The 18,428-nt window shown below is 49.6% G+C and overlaps 1 protein-coding gene across 4 annotated transcripts in view; it reads right to left on the reverse strand.

Moving 5' to 3' along the window:
* Positions 1-18,428, reverse strand: part of EVA1C (eva-1 homolog C) — a 75,978-nt gene that overhangs the window by 15,428 nt on the left and 42,122 nt on the right. For 3 of the 4 annotated variants that reach the window (XM_042998954.1, XM_007090480.2, XM_042998955.1), the window contains exons 4-5: positions 12,757-12,909; positions 1,720-1,863 (exon numbers count right to left, since the gene is read on the reverse strand). In XM_042998954.1, the coding sequence (XP_042854888.1) occupies positions 1,720-1,863; positions 12,757-12,909 (297 nt within the window). The remainder of the gene's footprint in view (positions 1-1,719; positions 1,864-12,756; positions 12,910-18,428) is intronic. The other variant, XM_042998953.1, reaches the window with a different exon arrangement.

Here is an 18,428-nt window from a genome sequence, read left to right on the forward strand (position 1 = left end):
TGCGCTCACCTCCTTCTCGAAGGCACACCGGGAGATCCCCCACATCCGCAGGCTAACGTCCCGCAACACTCAGCTGCAGAGGTCCGACGTTGCTAGAACCTCAGAGTGATCTGTGTGGCTTCTTGGGGAACCCCAGCCAGAGGGGGTTCGACGCTACAGCATGGGAGCAGGAGTAAAGCTTGAGGGGGGAAGTAAAACCACGCTTTCCGCAGCGCAAGCGTGGGTGCTGTTATTTCGGGAATGCGCTGATGCAGTCACTTCGTTGGACCCATGACGGCTTTGGCGCGGCAGAGGCCAACGTTTTGAGCTCAGGATACAAGAGGCAGGGGATGCATCAGAATAGCACGAGGCCACAAAAAGGAAGGGCGTACTTTCACGTGCTACCACACGGATGAACCTTGGCGACGCGCTATGCAAAGGAGCCGACACAAAGGAAGAACCGCACGTTGCGTGATTCCATTTATACGGGCCGTCGAAGAGGCAAGTCCATAAAGACAGAAAGTAGATGGGTGGTTGTCTGGGGCGGGGCAGTGGGGGCATATCGGAGGTCGTGGCTAAAGGTGCAGGGTTTCCTTCGGGGACGACGAGAAGGTTCTTAATTGTGCTAAGGGTTGCGCAATTCCGTGCCTAGACCAAAACCAACTGCTTCGTGTGCCTTAACGGGTGACCTGGGTGATCTGTGAGTCACCCCTGAATATGCTACAAAGAGAAAAAGGGAGGACTGGCTAGCAGGAGAAGGGGTGGCCACGAGCCCAGGGACTGGGCTCCTCAGATGCGGGACTCTGTGCTCTCCCTTTGCTCCTATGAATCATTTCGGGATGAACAGTCCACACGTCAAGATTACAAACCAGAAACCCTGCGCACCCGCAGAGAGTTAATTAGTGCCGGTAGCTTTATAAAGTTGGAATCTAATGAACCAAGCATTTCATTTTCTTGCTCGAAGACACTGGGAAAACCGAGACATGCTGCCTTGTAACATTTTTAATGGCTTTAGGGTGAGGATTTGCTCTGTTGACTCACCGCTGTGGGTTTGCAGATAGAATGGCAGCAGAGAGAGTTAGAGCCGAACACCGAGACGGGGAGGTTAACCAGGACCCAAACAATACTTCCGGGAGCCCGCATGACGTATCCATACATTTTAGAGCCTCCTAAGCACTCAGATTAAAATCACTATTCTCAACGACATCAGTTTTACCCCATTCATTTGTTCTTTTCCTATTCTCCCCGTTTGCGGCCAATCTGATTGCTGAAAAGGCTTTTAAAATTGTTTTTTTAAATGTTTATTTCTTTGAGAGAGAGAGAGAGAGAGAGAGAGAACGGGGGAGGGGCAGGGAGCGAGAAGGAGACACAGGATCCGAAGCAGGCTCCAGGCTCTGAGCTGTCAGCACAGAGCCCGATGCGGGGCTCGAACTCACGAACCGCGAGATCGTGACCTGAGCCGAAGCCCGACGCTTAACCAACTGAACCACCCAGGCTCACCCTGAAAGTACTCTTAAGACAAATTCTGACCCAAGAACTTGGACGGCTCTTCTAACATGAACAGCATATACAAGAATAAAGGATAGAAAAAGAGACTCTTGAATATTGGGGAAGATAACACACTTCCAGGCGTAGCCTCAGTTTGGCGTGCTGCTGGAAAATGCCTTTCGTTCCCATGATCACCTCCTCCCAAAGAGGCAGGGTCTTCCGTGGAGAAGTTTGTTGAGGGTGCGTTCTTACCACAGGCATAGGTGACGGAGAGGTATTTTTGCACTCCTGGCAGACACGGGCTCCCGAAATGGTGATTGTTGGCGATGATTTTGCATCTCTGCTTCCCGTAGCACCTCCTGGATAACACTTGCAAAGCTGAGTAAGACAGACAGTCTGAAAGGCAGGGAACAACGGGAACGTTATGGTACATTCCGTATCTGGCCACCACGTGGCTCTTGTTATTTTCTGTAAGGAAATACACGGAGCTGACTTTCAAATCTCACGGAGATGGTCTCTCTGATTATTTTCCGTGTCATCAAAGCACCCAAGGTGCTTTACCCTATAATCGTACGGGCTAAGTACCTTATAGGCAGAGCTGGCCTCCTGACATGTGCTAGAAGGGTCCGGTGCTTACTGTAACGCCCTGCAGTCACCACCTTGAAATTCTTACGTGGTTTTTGAACAAGGGGTCACATATCCTCCTTTTTGCGTCAAGCCCCGCAAATTATGTAACGGGCCCTGCATACAGAACAGGCAAAATATGTAGAAAGTTGAACGAAGGTCCTTATTTCTCTTATGCCCTTTGCCACTCCTTAAAACATTTTATTTGCCTATGAGAAACTTAACAGAAGACCACGGGGGAAGGGAAGGGGGAAAAATAGTTGCAACCAGAGAGGGGGGCAAACCCGTGAGAGACTCTTAAATACAGAGACCAAACCGAGGATTGATGGGGGGGTTGGGGGATGGGGAAAATGGGGGATGGGCACGGAGGAGGGCACTTGTTGGGATGAGCACCGGGTGTTGTATGTAAGCGATGAACCACGGGAATCTACCCCCGAAACCAAGAGCACACTGTATACGCTGCATATTAGTCAACTTGACGATAAATTATATTTAAAAAAATGAAAATGAAATGTGTAACCCCAAAATATATATTTTATTTGTCTAGTTTGAGAATCCGTCTCCCCTACGTGAACATAAGTTCCACGAGGACAGGGACTCTTCCTGTCTTGCTCGTCCTTGAACTCCAACACGCGGATGAATGAACGAAACGTACTAATAAACGTGAGGCCATGTTTCTCAGCACCTGGCACAACACCATCGCAATCAGTAAATATTAATTTAACACGCACACAGGATGAGGTGCAGCGACGCCATGAGCCATCAGGAAGACAAGTCGGGAGACATCTACTTTTCACTCACAGGATGGGCTGCAGCTGGAGAGACACCCCACCCCCACCCGCCGCCCCATGAGACCTGATGCCTTAACAATGGAAAACAGAGAGTGAGCGTCAGCAGTGAGTGACCAGGACAAGAGGTGCTGGGGTCAGAGATGGGAGAGATCAGTGTGAACCAGAGTGTGGTCATGACAGGCTGTGTGGAGTAGAGGGGCTTGGTCACGGGAGAAAGAGCATGAATTAGGCAGAGGCAAGTAAGAAAGAAAGGCATAAATGCCCAGGCAAGTGGGCTAGCATCACTCGGGGAGGCTAGGGGGCTCCATGGGAGCTGGAACAGTGGATGTGGGCAGGGAGGCCATACAGAATGATCAGGAAAAGGAAACTGGAGAGGGACAAAGGTTGCCTTCGAACGCCTGGCCAGAGACAGACGTTACTCTCTAAGCAACATGGAGCCTGAAGAAGTGGACGGCCTGATGCTATTGTCCTTTAGCGACAGTGCACGGGAGCCCCCGGGAGAGAAAGAGAACCAAGCTCGGGGAGACCAGTTCGGAAGCGATTTTAATAACACACACTGGGAGGAATTAAGAGCTTGAAGAGGAGAGAACAGAGGCGAGAATTTTAGAGACCTTACAAAGTTCGGTCCACTTATAACAACAGCTAACATTACGACAAACTCTAAAAATCGCGAAGACTGACAATCCCAAAGGCTGAACAAGACAGGGATCCGTGGAAACTCCTGAGCACGGCCCGTGGGGGCGTAGACCGTTCCTGGACCATACACCGCCATCTTTTACATTGGCACATTTCACATCCTCAGACTCTATGGATTTACTCTCAAGAGGTCCCATCCGCTGTCCCCAAACCCTGCAGGATTTGCAGTCAAGACGTCTGAGAATGGGATGTACGGTCTCTGCTTTGGGAAGAAGTCGCTAGCTGTCTGAATTACGAAATTCCTAGAAGTCTGATGTAACTGTTGTTGTTTTTTTCTGTCACAAAGGAAATGCCTGTTTGTAGTCGAAAACTAGAAGAGCCCAGAGAAGCCCAAACTAGGAAACCAGAAATTCCCAGCGAATCCAACCATCGAGGAAAAGAACTAGTAACTTTTAAGGAACCTCCTTGTGGTCTCTTCTATGTGTGACTGTCCTTCCCCCTCAATGGTGACATGTACCTGTTACTCTTGCATGTTCCTTCTTCCTCATTTATTAATGTGTCTGTGAAAATTTTAACATGAACATCACCGCGAAGAATTGCATGGTTTTTCATCTTACGGACGCGCCGGCTCTATGTTCAATACTCAATACAATCATCATTCCGATGGTTTCTGGCGTGGAACCTTAGAAGCAGTTGCGTGTGGGGCGCCTGGGTGGCTCAGTCGGCTGAGCGTCTGACTCTTGATTTCTGCTCAGGTCGTGACCTCGTGGTGTGGGACGGAGCTCTGAGTTGGGCTCCGCACTGACAGCGTGGAGCCTGCTTGGGGTTCTCTCTCTCCCTCTCTCTGCCCCTCCTCCTCCTCCCTCAAAATACATAAATAAACTTAAAAAAAAAAAAAAGCAGCAGTCCTGTGTGGGACATCCGTTGAACTAAATATTTGCACACGAGCACGACGCTTGCCGTGGGAATTCTTGGAAGTAGATTGTTTTGTCAAAGGCTATTCAAAATATTAAGGCTTTTGATATTTACCGCCGAACTGTCATCCAGAAAAGTTCTACCCATCCGTGCTCCCACCAGAATGGAACGAGGACCCTAGAAACCTTATATTTTCTTAAGACTTGTGACAAGCGTGATTTACAGAGGCAGGCGTCTGCACCCTTAAATTACCCTGGGACTAAAAGAATTTATCTTGGTCGGAGTGAAACCCACAGTGTGTTTTCAGGAAGCGGCCCAAGGTAATTCAGGTCTGACTCAGGTCTCACCATATCCTTGTTGACACTGAGCTCTGAACTGTTTGCGGGATTTTTTTTTCCAGCGATTATCTCCCTCTCAGGCTGATTTTGTTTGCGCCCTCTCTTCCTGGCAGACTATCCTCCACCCCCAATGCATCTGATAACACGATATTCAACCATTTAATTCAATTTTTTTCTCGCGATTGTTTAGCTCTGAAACTGAAGGCAATTAATCCTCACAACGTGTGTTTATTTTGATAATTAGGCCGCTCTCAAGTGACTCTGTCTTGGCGGTGGGGGCCCCTGGCACCTTCATCTTTGGCTGGGAAGTTCGAGGCCCACCCACACTTGGCCTTGGGATGGCCTTAGCCCAGCCTCTGAGGCCCACTGGGTGGTTTTTCTCGTTCTCTTATTAAGGAAACAGCAGGATCCCTGGAGCCCACCCAGAAAATGTAACTGCAGCAGGAAATGACATGTCACAGTGGACGCCCAGCCAAGGGAACTTTCTGAAGTTCATGCCCAGGTCTGTGGGAAGGCTCACTCCCTTCTGTGATGAGATGCAGTTTCACTGGTGTTCACTTGGGGCCGGCGGTGGTCAAACACTTCCACACCTTCCCTTCCCTTCTCCTCAGTAAGACCTACAGGTCCTGATGGATCGGACTTGCCCGAAGACCTTTCAGAAGTGACTTCCAAGGGTCAACACCCTCAAGATAAGACACCGGATTAGCTTTGGTTGAACCAGTACGCAGCGGGATCTTACTTTTGGAAGATGGTCTCACAGCTGGCTTAGTCCCAGCCTTCTGTGTCTTCCCTTTTATTTCACAGTTTACTTTCATTTCAAAGTATTACTTTGTTAGGGCTGCTATAACAAGTCCCACAGCTGGGAGCTTGCACAACAGAAATCTATCTCCTCTCAGTTCTGGAGGCTGGGAGTCCAAGATGGCGGCTGGGAGTCCAAGATAGAGAGTCGATTCCTTCCAAGGCCTCTCTCGTTGGCTTGCAGATGGCCGTCTTCTCCTTTTGTCCACACACACGGTCTTCCTCGGTGTGTGTCTGTGTCCTAACTCCCTCATCTTATAAGGACACAAGTTATATTGGGTTAGCACCCACATGACCTTAATTTAACTTCAACATTTCTTTAAAAACCCTCTCTTCGGGGTGACTCGGTCGGTTAAGCTTCTGATTCTTGATTTTGGATCCGGTCATGGTCTCATGGTTCCTGGGAGCCCCTTGTCAGGTTCTACGCCGACAATGCGGAGCCTGTTTGGGGATTGTGTCTCTCCCTCTCTTTGCCTCCCTCTGTCTCTCTCTCTCAAAAATAAATAAAGTAAAAAAAAAAAAAAAAAAAAAGACCCTCTCTTCAAATCTGGTTGCATTCTGAGGTACTGAGGGTTAGGACTCCAGCATATGAATTTTAGGGGCACACAGTTCAGCCCACGACAGCCTTCACGATGGCCTCTAGTCATCTTCACCTCCTGGAACTCAGACCCCTTTGTGTTCTCTCCTCTCACAATGAATCAGAGGTGGTTTGTGGGGCCCATGTGGTACGGCAGAGGTGACAGTGTGTGGCTTCCATTTGTTTCTCTGTATCACTTGCTCTGGGAGAAGCCACCTGACACATCACAGGACACTCAAGAGACCCATGGGAAGAGAATGAAGGCCTACCCACCTACAACCGCACCAACCCACCCGCCATACAAGCGATCCACGTTGGAAGCCCAGCCTTCAGGTGACCGCAGCCCCAGCCGGCCACCCATCTGCCACCTCACCAGAACCCAGGAGACCCTAAGCAACAGCCACCCAACCAAACTACCCCAGAATTCCTGCCCCACAGAAACTGTGAGGCAATAAATGTTTGTTTTTATTTCAAGCCATTAAATTTGGGGGGTATTCTGCTACACTGAAACAGAAAACTACCACATGTTTTGATACTTAAAAGGGGGTTGCTGGGGTAATAAGAAATTCCTAAAAACGTGGGCGTGGCTTTGGAACTGGACTTTGGGCATAAATTGGGAAGACATCGAGGAAAGTGTTGATGAAGGTCTAAGGCCTTGAAGAGCCTTCCAGCATCTGTAACCTCTGCACCCTGAGGCCAAGTGCATCTCAGAGTAGAATTTCCCAACTTCAGAAGTGAATGGGCACAGGTGTGCTGGACATTTCCCTTGGGACCCCGGGCTGCCCCCCAGCCATTGATTTTGGCATTGGGTACTGCCTCCCTTCACCCTACTGTGCCATACAAATAGAATTTTCTATGTCACTGTAGAGAAAAGGCTGGGGAGCCCTGTTCAAGGCCAGGGTGTAGTGTGTGACCAAGGACTCTCCATGGCCTCGCCTGCCTGATACATTCCAGATGGGACCAGCTTAGGACACTGAACACAGAACAGAGGCTTTGTTTGACTTCCCCCAGGCATGGGCTCAGAGGCTTTGCTGAGCCCAGGCGTGAGCATCTTTATGTCCTTGGGAACATCCAGTACGAGCTCCGGTCCCACTAGAGCATCCCCTGAGGATGCTCATGGGAGCGTGATGGCGTCACGACATGGGGTCGGAGGTCATGTGCAGACGCCCTGACTTCCACCAGGGGTGTCCTCCTCCCCGCCGCCACGAAGCCCCTTCCTTCTGAACCTATCTGACGGGTAACGTTCACAGAATCGAAAAAGCAACCAGCTGCGCATAACAAACCCAAACTCAAGTCCAGAAAAAAATATACCGTGGGGTGGGACAGCAGAAAAGCATGTAAAGGATCCACATCTCTACTCTGTTACGTAAAAGTTTATGAAAAAAAATGAAGGGTCCCACCACCAAAAAAAAAAAAAGAAAGAAGAAAAGAATAAAGGCGAGAGTGACAGTGGGCAAAGTGCAAATACAAGAATCACAAAAACATGGGAAACTTTCAAAGTCATTAATATTCAGAGAAAGGCAGACCCAAAGGACCATTTTATAGCCATTAAATTGGAACCACGAAGAACTATCACACACACCTCTGCCAGAGTCCTAAGGAAACCCGGAGTTACACATTGCTGTTTAGGCGTTTAAACTGATACAAAAAGGTTTTGGAAAAGACTTCTGGTGATACATATAAAGCATTGTCAACATATCCACGCCCTCTTTTAGTATAAAACTTCTGGGAATTCATCCCAAGGAAACAATCCAGAGGAAAGAGAAAGCTACAAGCCCAAGGTTGTTATACATCACTCACAATATTTGAAAATCAGAAGCAGTAAAATAAGCCAGCCCCTAGGGAATGGCTAATCAATGATCTGTATCCCTTTTAGAAGATATGAGGAAGGGACTGGCATTGTTAGGATTTTGGTGGCCGCATGGAAGAACACCCATGATGTGAAGTGAAATTTCAGAGTAGAATCAAATGCGTCTGTTCTAGTATCGCCAATACGTAAAAACTGTTCTGCGCTCCCACACCAGGACTTGGAAGAGACCCTGCAAAGGAAAAAGCTGCTCATTTGATGGGTAACATCTGTGGCTGAACTGTTTTCTTATTTCTCTCTCTCCCTCTCTCTCTCTCTCTCTCTTAGAGAGAGAGAGAGAGAGAGGGAGAGAGAGGGAGTGTGTGAGCTGGGGAAAGGGACCGAGGGACAGAGAGAATCTTAAGCAGGCTCCACCCACCTAGTGTGGAGCCCCACGTAGGGCTCGATCTCACAGCTGTGAGCTCAAGACCTGAGCGGAAATCAACAGTCGGGCGCTCAACCCACTGAGCCACCCGGGCGCCCCCGAACCATTTTCTTATTTCTGTGAAATGTAACTTATGGCACTGGTGCAAGACAGTAACAATGATCGTAGCAATCATCTTCCAGAAGGACCTGGAAATGCCCTCCCTCGGTATTTAAGTGCCACATCAGCTGCGTTTCCTGACGTCACTGAGGTCCCGCTGGCCTCCACCACGCATGCTCCCGGGGAGGCCCCGAGGCGAGAGCTTACGGGGTTCCACAAGAGGAAAGGTGCGCACATCACCTTCCAGAGGCCGCAGGGAGGCCTGACCACCCGGGCCTAGACCTGTCATCCTGCAGAGCTCACGCCAGGTCCCAGGGTTGAGAAGACACGGCCCTTTCCCCTTCTTCAAAGCCATGTTGCTGAGCTCCGAGTACTAACTGGGAACTTAGAGCACAGATCCCGCTGGCAGCCTGTGGACCGGATGTGGCCTGTAGGCATGTTTTCTTTGGCTCAATCACTGTTTGAAAAGTTGGAACATTTCACATTACAAAAAAAAAAAAGGCCGTATTTCCAGCAACTCATGAGGGTTTGGAAGCCGTGACGACACTAGACCCGCCTTCTGGGCCGGCAACCGTGAACCTGCGGGAGCTCCGGGTGGGCGCCTCGCTTAGGACGGGCTCGGATTCATTCATGCATGTCAAGAGTCACCTGGGCACCTGCTCCGTGCCAGGCACTGCTCTAGCTGCTGGGAATCCTGCAGGAAGCAGACAGACACCGTCTCTACGGTGCTTCCCTTCCCCAGGGAAACAGGCCATAGACCTGTAAGTGATGGTTCCCACATTACGGAGACAAACACGGGACCGCGCAGACAAGAGGCCATGCTGGTGGGGAGCCCCAGGAGACCTGTCTGAGAAGGACATTTGACTTGATCCCTGAAGGATGAGACGGGGCCAGCTACACAAAGATGTGGGGTGAGAACGTTCCAGGCCAAAGGAAGAGCTTGTGCACAGGCCCCAGCCTATGAATGAGTGTGCCGAATGGCCCACAGTTCATTCGTTCATTCATCCATTCTCCCCACAGCTGGGAGAATGGATTTATTCTAATTACAGTGGACAAAGCGCTGGGCTTTAAGGGGTGGGAGGGTATGGTGATCTGATTTATTTTAATGATATCTCTCCGGCTGCTAAGTGAAGAAAGGGCCAAGGGAGGGGAGGGAATCAGGGAGGAGAGGGGGCCGGGACACCAGTCAGGAGGTGGTCCGGATGGTCCAGGCGAGAGATGCCCAGAAGCAGGGAGCAAAGTGGCCGGATGAGAGACCCTCAGCGCAGGAGAGCCGAGGACGTGCGGACGGAGTCAGTGGGAGGCAGGGTGTCAAAAGGTGTGCTTTCGAAAGTGGGTGATATCGGGCGGGCCTGGGCGGCTCGGTTGGTTAAGCGTCTGACTTCGGCTCAGGTCATGATCTCACGGTTCGTGAGTTTGAGCCCCGAGTCGGGCTCTGTGCTGACGGTGCGGAGCCTGCTTGGGATTTTCTCTCTCCGCCCCTCCTCCACTTGGGCGCGCTCTCCCTCCTCCCTCTCAAAGTAAATAAATAACTTAAAAAATAAATAAATAAACAAAGTGGGTGATATCAAGGCATTTACACAAGAGGGATAAAGGGATGGTCTGGTGGAGGGGGGGATCATGCCAAGTGCAGTTTATAATCCTCCCGTGTGGCTTTCCTGGGCCAAGAAGTGAACAGCTTCTCAGCGTTCAGCTAAAGGGAGAAAACACATCGGCACGGGCAGCCAGGGTCTGCCCTTTAGCGCTGACCTGACGGGAGGGAATAGTCCAGGTTTCCATGTGAGCCCTCATAGGGCCTTTCGTGTCCCCTGGGAGCCTCTTCCCACCGCAGAGCACAGGCCCAGACGGTCTCCGGGGCTTGGCAGTGGTTCACGAATGCGGCGAACAGTTTGATCTTCAACCTCACGTGTAGTCAACGGGCAAGGGACAGAAGCCCTTGCCCGTGAGGGGTGGGAGGGCACAGGGGAAGGATGAGCCCGTGGCTTTGGCACGTGTGACTTTGCCAGGGCTCAAACCTTCTCAAACTGAACCGCTAAGCGAGGGGCCCGGTCTCGCATTCACGGACCTTTCCTGTATCAACAAGGGTTATTCATGGCATTAGGACAGCTGGTTGACCTGAGGATTCCTCGACGTCTCTATGGAAACCTGTCTTTTAGCCATGATGTCTGCTAACATTTTCTTTGGCTGATTACTTGATGAAGAAGGATGAGGGTCCCTTTGGTGCAGAAGTAGGTCAGATCACCAAGGCTCCCGTATCCAGCCAAGGAGACCAGATCATTTCAGGATGTTCAGAAGAACAGCCATCAGACTGGCCTTTTGGAAGGATGCCTCTGGCCATCTGGGCAGAAAAGCAGGCCGGGAGTAGGGAGATGGCACAATGACCAGCGCCCAGACCTGACACAGTAGCGGGGGCCAGGGCAGAGGGGCTGGAGACGTTCTGAACGCATGCGGGTGTTATACGAGAGGGACGCTGGAGTGTCAGGAACTCACAGGTCGCTCACTGGGGTGTGGGGTGGGCCGAGGGGCGTGCAGTGACATACGAGGGGAAGCCACCCTCACAAAGACCTCTCTGCCCCACTTGACAGCCAAGCCTGTTAAACGGGAGTCCCCTCCCCCAGACCTGGTCAAGAGCAGCTAGATGCCAGCTCTGCCCCTTCAAAAGACCCTCTGCTGTCCTCAACAGAAGGGCCTTCCTTCCCAGAACACCGGGCTGGGGGGCTCTGGTGGCCCGTGTCCCTCCTGAACGGCTTCTTTGCTCTCTCTTCTCGTCTTGCCCGAGAACTTGCCTGCGCACCGGAGTCACGTCACGCTCTCTCTTTTCAGATCCAAGATAATTGGTTTGGTATGAATTTCTTTTTAAAATTAACGTTTCGGAGCACCTGGGTGGCTCAGTCGGTTGAGCGGCCGACTTCGGCTCGGGTCATGATCTCACGGTCTGTGAGTTCGAGCCCCACATCGGGCTCCGTGCTGACAGCTCAGAGCCTGGAGCCTGTTTCGGATTCTGTGTCTCCCTCTCTCTCTGACCCTCCCTCGTTCATGCTCTGTCTCTCTCTGTCTCAAAAATAAATAAATGTTAAAAAAAAAAAAATTAACGTTTCATTTCACATGTGATCCATGAAGAAATCGTAGCGATTTAATACATTTCAGAGCTCATTTTACTTTTGATGAATAAAGTGCAACTCTCTGCACCAGGGCCCATTCTCTCTGGTAACATGGCGGGTAAAGATCAGGCCACTTCCCCACCACAGGCTGGCATGCGTGAGGGTTAATTCTGTGTCTCAACTTGACTAGGCCATGGTGCCCTGCTGTTTGGTCAAACGCCGGGGTAGACTGCTGTGAAGATACTTTTAAGATAGGGCTAACATTGAACTTAGTGGATTTTGTGTAAAGCAGACTACCCTTCCTCATGTGGGTGGGCCTCAACCAATCAGTTGAAGGCCTGCTTTTCCTCCGGGCTGCAGCATAGAAAATCTGCCCGTTTCCAGCCTGCCGTCCTGCAAAATTCAGACTCAAGATTGAACACCAACTCTTATCTGTCCCGTTAGTTCTGGAGAGCACGGACTAATCATAACCTCAGGTGACTTTGACGGCTCCCCAGGTTCACTCCCTCTCCTCCTTCAAGTCTCTGCTCAGCACGACCCTGTGAGACCACGCCTCTCTGTGGTACACCCCAGCCTTCCCTGTCCACCCCCACCCCCCGCCCGCCGAATGTGCCCTTCCCCTCGGCACTTGTATGCGCCTGAAATACAACACACATCGTTCGTTCTCTCATTACCTCTTGGTCCACTGCTGGAAGGTCAGTGCCACGTGAACCCTGTGTTGGTCACCGATGACTCCCCCACACCTAGAACGGGGCCCTGCATACAGTCGGCGCTCAGTACCTACTCGGTGTGAAGCAACTACACAACGGACAGATTTGGGAATGTGGGTCAGAAGGAGGTGGGACCATGTGGGCGGTTCCTCCCTGCCCTCGACTTTCCCTCTAATCCAGGGACCAGCCCCCGCCAGGCTTCCTTCCTTGGGGAGTCAGGGCCCTAATCCACTCAGCACCCTAACGACAGCCACATAGTAACACATACCAGGGGCGCCTGGGTGGCTCATCGGTTAAGCGTCAGACTCTTGGTTTGGGCTCAGGTCATGGTCTCACGGTTCATGGGTTTGAGCCCTCCACTGGGCTCTGTGCTGGCAGCTGTGAGCCTGCTTGGGACTCTCTCTCTCTCTCTCTCTCTCTCTCTCCCCACCTCAAAATAAATAAACTTCAAAAAACCACACACACGTACCAAAAGGGGGGAGCCGCTCTGCTTCTGAGAAGCAGATGTCTGGCTCCTGGGTCCTCCTGCCGTAGCTCGCAGAGTAGATGTTGAGAAACTTCGATGGGTGACAGTGCAGCTTCAGCTCTTGGTTTTCACACACGGTTTTGTTTTTTAGTTCATCTGAAGCAGAAACGAAGATCAGCGACACCATCAGCTTCCCCCAGAAGGACTCAGGGAGCCCCACGCGAGCCCTCAGGGGCTGTACCCTGAGAAGGACAGTGGGAACAGCCCCGCCAGCCCATGGCATCTATGACCCTGAGAAACAGCGCCCTCTGCAGGAAGAGAGTGGGAATGACAGTCAGGTGCGCAAGGAGGACATTGGGGGGGGGGGGTAGTGTCGGCAGGCAGGGAAGGCAGGACTTCCTGGCTTGGGTTTGCGGAAGGGGGTCTGGCCAGGAAGGATGTTTCTCTCCCTCTCTCTCCACCTGAGGTCACATATTCCTTAATTGAAGGGAGCCTTTCCTCAAATGCGGGCTTGGAGCTGCACAGGTAAAGACCGGGGATCGCCTGATTGAGGATTAAACCTCTGGAGAGGGCCCGCTGACACATCACCGCCGGACCTCCTAATGTTCTAGCACACACCCCCATTTATATATTTAAAAAGAAAAATGATACAAAAGCGAGTTATTTCCTTGGGTAGGATACGGGAAAAAACAGGGCATGTGAAGAGTCCCTCTTCAGGGCAGTATGAAGATCTCGGTCCAGGAGCACCTGCGGCTCGGGCCGCGGTTGCGTGCTACCTTCCGATTCCCTGCACCAGGTCACAAATTCCCAAAGAATTTAGGAAAAGGTCTGTGTGTTTGTTTAATCCGCATGCCACTGTAAAATTTCCCTCTGCAATGTCACACAGTGTTGACACTGTAAATGCATTGCTGATGAAAATCTAGTTTATTGTTTTTTCTTAAAGAATGTACTGGAGGGGTGCCTGGGTGGCTCAGTCGGTTGAGCATCCGACTTCAGCACAGGTCATGATATCGTGGTCCGTGGGTTCGAGCCCCTCATCCGGGTCTGTGCTGACAGCTCAGAGCCTGGAGCCTGCTTTAGATTCTGTGTCTCCCTCTCTCTCTGCCCCTCCCCTGCTCATGCTCTGTCTACCTCTGTCTCTCAAAAATGAATAAACATTAAAAAAAAAAAAAAGAAGGTACTGGAAAAGCATTCAATTAATAAAAAAAAAGTTTCATAATGATTTGATTTTTATTTAAAAAAATTTTTTTAATGTTTATTTATTTTTGAGACAGAGAGAGACAGAGCATGAATGGGGGAGGGTCAGAGAGAGAGGGAGACACAGAATCGGAAGCAGGCTCCCGGCTCTGAGCTGTCAGCACAGACCCCGACGCGGGGCTCGAACTCATGGACCGTGAGAGCATGACCTGAGCCGAAGTCGGATGCTCAACCGACTGAGCCACCCAGGCGCCCCTGATTTGATTTTTAAAAGCAGTAACAGTTAACCCGCCAGACACAAAGAACCACATAGTGTATGATTCTATTTTTTTGAGATATCCAGAAAAGGCAAAGCGAAGAGACAGAATGTGGGTTAGCGGTTCCCTGAGGCTGAGGGTTGGGGACAAAGGGAAATGACAATACACGGACACAGGACATTTTTTGAGATGATGCAAATGTTCTAGAGCTGGGTTATGGTGACGGTTACATGACTCAGTACAGTTACTGAAAATCACTGAATTGCACTTAAAACGGGTGACCTTTATGCTACGCAAATTATATTTCAATAAAGATATTTCAAAAATAATAATAGCCAAATTTATTGAGCACTTCCTTGAATTAAGCCCTGTTCTAAGATCTTTAAATGTATCGGTGAATTTTTTTTTTAAGTAGGCTTCATGCCCAGTGCACAGCCCCATGTGGGCTTGAACTCAATGATCCTGAGATCAAGACTTAAGCTGAGATCAGTCATGAGATCAAGACCTAAGCTGAGATCAAGAGTTAGATGCTTAACTGACTGAGCCACCCAGATGTCCCTAAATGGATCAATCAAGTTCATACTCAAAATAGCCCTTCTGGGAACCACCTCTTCATATCCTTGGCATGTTGTGTTTTGGATTTTTAGACACTGTAGCAGTGATTCATATAGTCTGGATGCTAACCTTCCTCTTTTACGTGTTATAAATATCTTTTCCTAGCCTGCCACTTATCTTAAACTTTGCAAAAGCAAAGCAAAGCAAAACATAAAGGGGACTATGGCCATTTATTTGCACACGTGGTTCTCTTCTCCCTACCTCCCCAATGTTTCCTAAAGAAAAAAATCATTCTATTACCCTCGTTCTAGATTTGTTTTTACTTTGAAATGTCAACTGCAGCGCAAACAGGAACATTCTTCAGCCAAACAAGCCAAGAGGAGCTAAATTACAGGAACTAATGAAGGCTGTTTGGGGTGGGGAGGAAGAACATACCGAGAAGAAGGAAAACTAGCCCCCCACGATGACCCCCCATGACCACCCCTCCTATGACCATCTCCCAAGACCATCTATGGCCATCCGCCCATGACCACTACCACTGTGACCATTCCCCATAACCACTCCCCATGATTGCCCCCCCATGACCATCCTCCATGGCCATTCCCCATGACCACCTTCCACAACCACCCCCATGATCACCCCCCATGACCATCCCCCCCAGCTCCCACTTTCACTTCTCTGACTCAGTCATGTTTTTGGATTGGAGGTGCAGGCCATGCCCAGATCCCTCATAGATCTCAAGTTAAAGTTTTCCAAACTGTGACTTAAGGCCTATTCTATTCATGAAATCAATTTAGCAAATCGTGACCAGCAATTTTAAAAAAACAAAGAGTTTAGAAAACATCAAAGCACCTCACTGCAAAAAAGGATAAACACTGTTTTATAATTTTTAAAAATCCTTTCAGTTGTGTGTATGTTATGCCAGGCCAAAATGTAAAATGTTTTCCTTACCCTGCACTGAAATCAAACCAATCTGAAAGCCCCCACTGTAGCCTTACGGGAAGGCGTTAAGTGGTACACACAAGGGCAATGGTGGCCCCTGGGACCTTCGAATCCTGGAGTCCCCGATGCTTAAGCTCCAAACTTACAACATGAAAGAAAATAATTTCCAAATATAAATTCCACCTTTCCATAACTTATAAATTCCCATGCCTTTCTACACCAGAGAAGCAGCCGTGAGGAAAGCTTCAGGATCTCAAGATACCATCAGCTCTGGTGCTGTTCAAACCTGACACTGGTCTTTTTTTTTTTTTTTTTTTTTTTTTAATGTTTATTTATTTTTGAGAGAGAGACAGACAAACAGAGCATGAGCCGGGGAGGGGCAGAGAGGGAGACAGAATCGGAAGCACGTTCCAGGCTCTGAGCTGTCAGCACAGAGCCCGATGTGGGGCTCAAACCCACAAACCATGAGATCATGACCTGAGCTGAAGGTGGACATTGATCGACCGAGCCACCCAGGCGCCCCGGCCTTACGCTGTTCTTTAATCCGTGCTGAGGGGAACACTCAGGATGAATGAAAGGCATGAAGCAGAAGCCAGGTTACAGATGCTCACCAAATCCCCGTACGGCCTAGTAACACACAAGGAACTATCAGAGGAGGGAAGGTTCTGGGGTGAGCAAGCAGTATGTAGAATGCCCTTCACCCACTCATTGGAATCTTAATACAACAAGTTTGAACCTAAAGCCAAGAAGCTTTGTTTTCTTTTTCTGAACAAAAAGAACACTGAGTCTGACCCTGACATCGAGGGTTTGATTTTGGTGAGTCACATCCGCACTGGTATGAGTTTTTCAGTGCTTTTTATGAGTAAACGCTAAATCCCACCAACACCGAAATATTGCCTGACTTCAAAGGCCCGGAATGAACGATGGCCTTTGATGCAGAACAGGGGGCATATGGGTAGACGCACCAAAAAGAGCTCAAGCAAGCACCCTTCCAACGGGGAGAAGGCTGAAAAATGTCAAGAATGCCTTCCAGTGGCAGAGCTCGCCAGAAAGGGTGAAAACCAAGCCTGATCTCAGCAAACTAGAAGCTTTTCTTTTTAAAAGGACTGGCTCCTTTCTTTCTTTTTTTTTTCTTTCTTTCTTTCTTTCTTTCTTTCTTTCTTTCTCTTTCCTTTTCTTTTTTCTTTCTCTTTTTTTCTTTCTTCCTTCTTTTTCTTTCTTTCTCTTTCTCCTTTCTTTCTCTTTTTCTTTCTTTCTCTTTTTCTTTCTTTCTTTATCAGAATTTTTAAAAATTAGAAAAGACTTTTTAAGGCCTGTCAAGAAGTGCATTTATTAGCCACCATCTCTCTGATGTATTAAGGCCCATTCATTAAAGGAGGCCTCGATGCTGGCCAAACTCACGCAGAGTAAAACAACACCTCCATATAAGGCCTCCAGTGATCCTGTCCTCAGATTATGGGCAAACCATCTCTCGGAACGGAGAGGCCTGTGAGTGTCACCTTACATACGTGGGGTTACTGCTGTGTGATGATGTGTCACTTGGTTCCTTAAGAATGTACTAATTCGCTGTCGCCTAAGAGTGACATTTCTGGGCCCTAAACGCAGTGGGGCCACTAACAAAATCGCTCCTTTTCTTAGAGAGAGAGAATTTGTTTTAGAGCTGGGTGAGACTGCTCAGTGGTCTCAGATTAGAAAAGGCATACACGGCCTTCCCAGTGGGTTTGGACAGGGAGGGTGACAGGAGCCCGGGGAAGTGGGAAAACCAGGACAACAGTAACAAAGTCCCCTTCCTGATTCTGCAAACTAGGGGGCTCTGTGTGCCCTCAATGTTTATTTATTTTTGAGAGAGAGAGAGAGAGAGAGAGACTGCAAGCAGGGGAAGGGCACAGAGAGAGGGAGACACAGAATCCAAAGCAGGCTCCAGGCTCTGAGCTGTCAGCACAGAGCCCGACGCAGGGCTTGAACTCACAAGCCGCGAGATCATGACCTGAGCTAAAGTCGGACGCTTAACTGACTGAGCCACCCAGGTGCCCCTCTGTGGGTCCTCTTTAATAACACAGATACACATGTGCATATCAGCAGTGGCCTTCCACAGAAGGGCAGAGAGGGTGATCTGCCAGGGTGAGAATGTATTACTACTGATGTTAGTTACAACGGCCACGCGGGGCGATATTGACATGCAGACAGATATTTACTTACTTTTACTGTGTTTTTAAAATTCTCTGTGGTATACCCTGCTCATGCCTGCACCCAGGGCAGACTCCCCTCAGCCCCCCAACATCTGGGTATCACTGCCTTTCGGTCAGTCACATCTTCAGCAAGAATGACCTTTATCTGCCTCCTGGAATAACAGCTACCAATTACTGAGCACAAGTGCACAACACCGTACTTTTACACACTCTGCCACAGTGTGGAAGGCGCACTGTCTTCACTCTACTGCCGACCCTGGGAGTTTCCCTATGCTATCCAAGGTCATGCAGCAGCCACACAGCAAACAGGGTTATGAACCCAGAACTGCCAAAATCCAAAGCCTCACGGAAACCAAGATTCTCTGCAAGGATGAGATTTAAGGAGGTGAAGCGGGGTGCCTGCTTGAGAAAAGAAGGCTCTTTCTAGTGAGGTTTGCTGGTAAAATAGCTCTCCCACCATCCACAGGCAAGCCCTGATTTATAGCGTTTGCCCATCTCCCTGGTGTAAATACTCCCGTTGTGGCAGATTTCACTG

This window comes from Panthera tigris, chromosome C2 (assembly GCF_018350195.1).
Source record: "Panthera tigris isolate Pti1 chromosome C2, P.tigris_Pti1_mat1.1, whole genome shotgun sequence".
NCBI classification, from domain to species: domain Eukaryota; kingdom Metazoa; phylum Chordata; class Mammalia; order Carnivora; family Felidae; genus Panthera; species Panthera tigris.